Here is a 2,823-nt window from a genome sequence, read left to right on the forward strand (position 1 = left end):
AAAAAAAAAAAAAAAAAAAAAAAAAAAAAAAACAACAACAACAAAAAAACATTATGCTAAGCGAAAAAAAGTCAGGCAAAAAGGCTGTATACTGTATGATTCCATGTATATGAAGTGTCCATAATAGGCAAATGTATAGATACATAAAGTAGACTGGTTGCCAGGAGCTGAGAGTGAGAGAGTGGGAATAACTGCTAATGGATCTGAAGTTTATTTTTGGAGTGATGATAATGTTCTAAAATCAGAGGTGATGTTTGCATAACTCTGTGATTATACTAAACGGGAATATACTAATTCACTGAATTAGCGAATTTTATAGCACAATTATATTTCAATAAATCTTTTACAAAACTGGCAGTTCTAATTCTAGTAATCAAAAAGGGGAAAGAGAAATTAATGCATAGTTTTTTAATTTGGCTGCTGGTACTGGAGAAAAAAAACGTTCCAATTAGAGAAAAAACATGAATTATTCAGTAGAAATACTAAAGCAGATTTCCAAAGGCTTTAGAAATTGACAGCACTAGTTCTTTAACATCCGTAGTTTCCATTCAAAATGTATTTCTTATCCATTTCTTATCATAAACCTTAATCTTAACTCTTGGCCATAGTTAAGTGTAATTTGGAGCATGTAAGTAGAAATTAGGAAAGGGAAGAAAAGAATGTGAGAAGAATGACCAATTTTTCCAAAGTGTAGAACAAAAAAAAGGATGTTGATAAAGAATATTTATGAGCTATGGAAGTGTGAAGGAGATGTGGCCTGGGACATGTGCTTAGAGTCCCTTAACAGGAAAAAAAGAAGACACTGGGAAGTAAGCCTCCTGGGACTTCCACTGGCACCAAGTGTCTCTATGGCTCTCTGCGCTGTCCTTGTAGTAGCGTGGGAGGAGAGAAATTGATTCCTATGCACGAGCTTTCCAGAGGCTCAGGGTTCCTAACTCTCTCAGTATTCCACATTTCATACGAGTACATCTCATCTTCCCAACTAAACTGCAAATCTGTAAGGGTGAGATCATGTATTTTATGATAACTCCTTCAATCTCCCATAGCTCCCATTCCTCTACATAACACCGTACATGTTCAGCCAGTACTTGTAGAATGATGAATGAATCGGTCAAATGAATGAATAGCAACTCTATCTACAAGGCGTGCCAAACAAGCTACCACGAGATTCCAATTTACTCCTTGGCTCTTCATTCTCCCTGTGGAGCACCATTCACATAGTTACCCTGCAGTCCTGCCAACCTCACCCATTCTATAGCACTTTGAAAGGAGATGTTTGTAACCTCCATAGTCATTGACCTTTCAGTACCCACTTTTTAAAAAATTTTAAATACAGCCTTGAAACCTTCCCATCTTCAAGAAAAGATTTAGCCTGCTAGCTCTGGGTGTGTAACATAAGACCTTAGCTGATGTTTTCCTTGCAAGCATACCAAGAATGCCAGTCACCTCTCCAAACCCTCCCCCAGACTAACATGGTCTCCTGAGCCTTGGGTCATGCCTGGGATACAGCAGAGTGAGCAGGCATATGTTTTCACTTCAACAGTAAATCTAACTTGGAATTTTAAGAATCTATTTTTCGCCCTCTAGGAAAAAATACTTGGGATATCACATGAAGAAGTAGAATGAAATATCAGATTTGTCATCAGGAATACTCATCGTCTTACTGTGGTCCTGTGCACACTGGCCTCAGATGGACTACAGGAGAAGATTACAATATACAAGGCAGATGGAGCATTGACGTTTTCAAGACCATTATTCCTGTGACTGGAGAGGCCTCAAGAGAACCCTTGTTCATCTCCAGCTCATAGAATGTAGCAGTATGGTCCTTGACATTGATGTTTCTCAGGTCCTATGTTTAGTGCCTGAGGAAATCTATAAAGACAAGTGGTAATGTTGTCTCAAATGTTCAGAACAGATACCGTCATCCTGCCTTTGTTAGCTGCTATAGGGAAAGTGGGTTACAGATGTCTGCTGACCTCACGAGAGTGAAATGATAAACTGCATGTGCTTATGGCTCAGTTTCTAGTCTATTTATTTTTTCAACTACACTTGGGGTGGCCTCATACCTAGGAAGATGTTGCTACTCATGTTAGTAAACACGGCTTAAAGAAACCGTTATGCTCACTGCTACATCCATTTGTTTGGAGAGATAAATGTTGTCTATGCCTTTTTGAAAAACTTCCATTTGGTACAAAATTTTCACTCCAGTCCCCCTCAACCCTTTTCTCAGGGACCACACCTCTTCTTCCCAAGGTCCCTGGGACTTCGTCATTCTTTGTGGTAGTGCGATGATTGGTGGCAGGTAAAATAAATACATAGAAAGACTACGTCAAAGCAGTGTCTTCTGATTAGTAAGTACTATGTCTTCTGATTGAGGATCAAATGAGTTAATTTGCTTAGAGTGCTTAGAACAGTTCTTGGTAGTTAGTGTTAAGTCTTCACTTATGAACTAGGGATGTGCTGCCCTCAGCTAAGCTGCCAATTTCCTCTCTATCAAAGCAGTCACTGATTGCATTCCTGAAATGAAGGCTATTCAGAATAAGGATTTTTAGCAATGTGCTCAATAGTAAGTGTTTAAGACACAAAACAATTTTAAAAATATCAAATTATAAGGTCTTATAAATTTCTGGATATCTAGTACCCAACATATGGCCTGATGTAAATTGGTGCTTAATAAACCTTTGAAGAACAAATAAGTCAATAAGTCAGACATACTCTCAGGTTCAAGAGAAAACTGGACCTATCTATTATCAAATGCTTTACCAGCCTACCCATCTCAACAAATGAGTTATTCTCTTTTGTTTTCTTCTTTTTTTTTTTTTT

At 38.0% G+C, this 2,823-nt stretch overlaps 1 protein-coding gene across 1 annotated transcript in view; it reads left to right on the top strand.

Annotated features, from left to right (window-relative positions):
- The window catches only part of LOC108303906 (apoptosis facilitator Bcl-2-like protein 14), a 19,448-nt gene extending 17,121 nt beyond the window's left edge, over window positions 1-2,327 (top strand). The window contains exon 5 of the mRNA XM_017527869.2: window positions 1,588-2,327. Coding sequence (XP_017383358.1) covers window positions 1,588-1,626 — 39 coding nt within the window. The 3' untranslated portion in view covers window positions 1,627-2,327. The remainder of the gene's footprint in view (window positions 1-1,587) is intronic.
- Window positions 2,328-2,823: the final 496 nt, after the last annotated feature.

The sequence above is a fragment of the Cebus imitator genome, unplaced genomic scaffold (assembly GCF_001604975.1).
Source record: "Cebus imitator isolate Cc_AM_T3 unplaced genomic scaffold, Cebus_imitator-1.0 Scaffold2, whole genome shotgun sequence".
NCBI lineage: Eukaryota > Metazoa > Chordata > Mammalia > Primates > Cebidae > Cebus > Cebus imitator.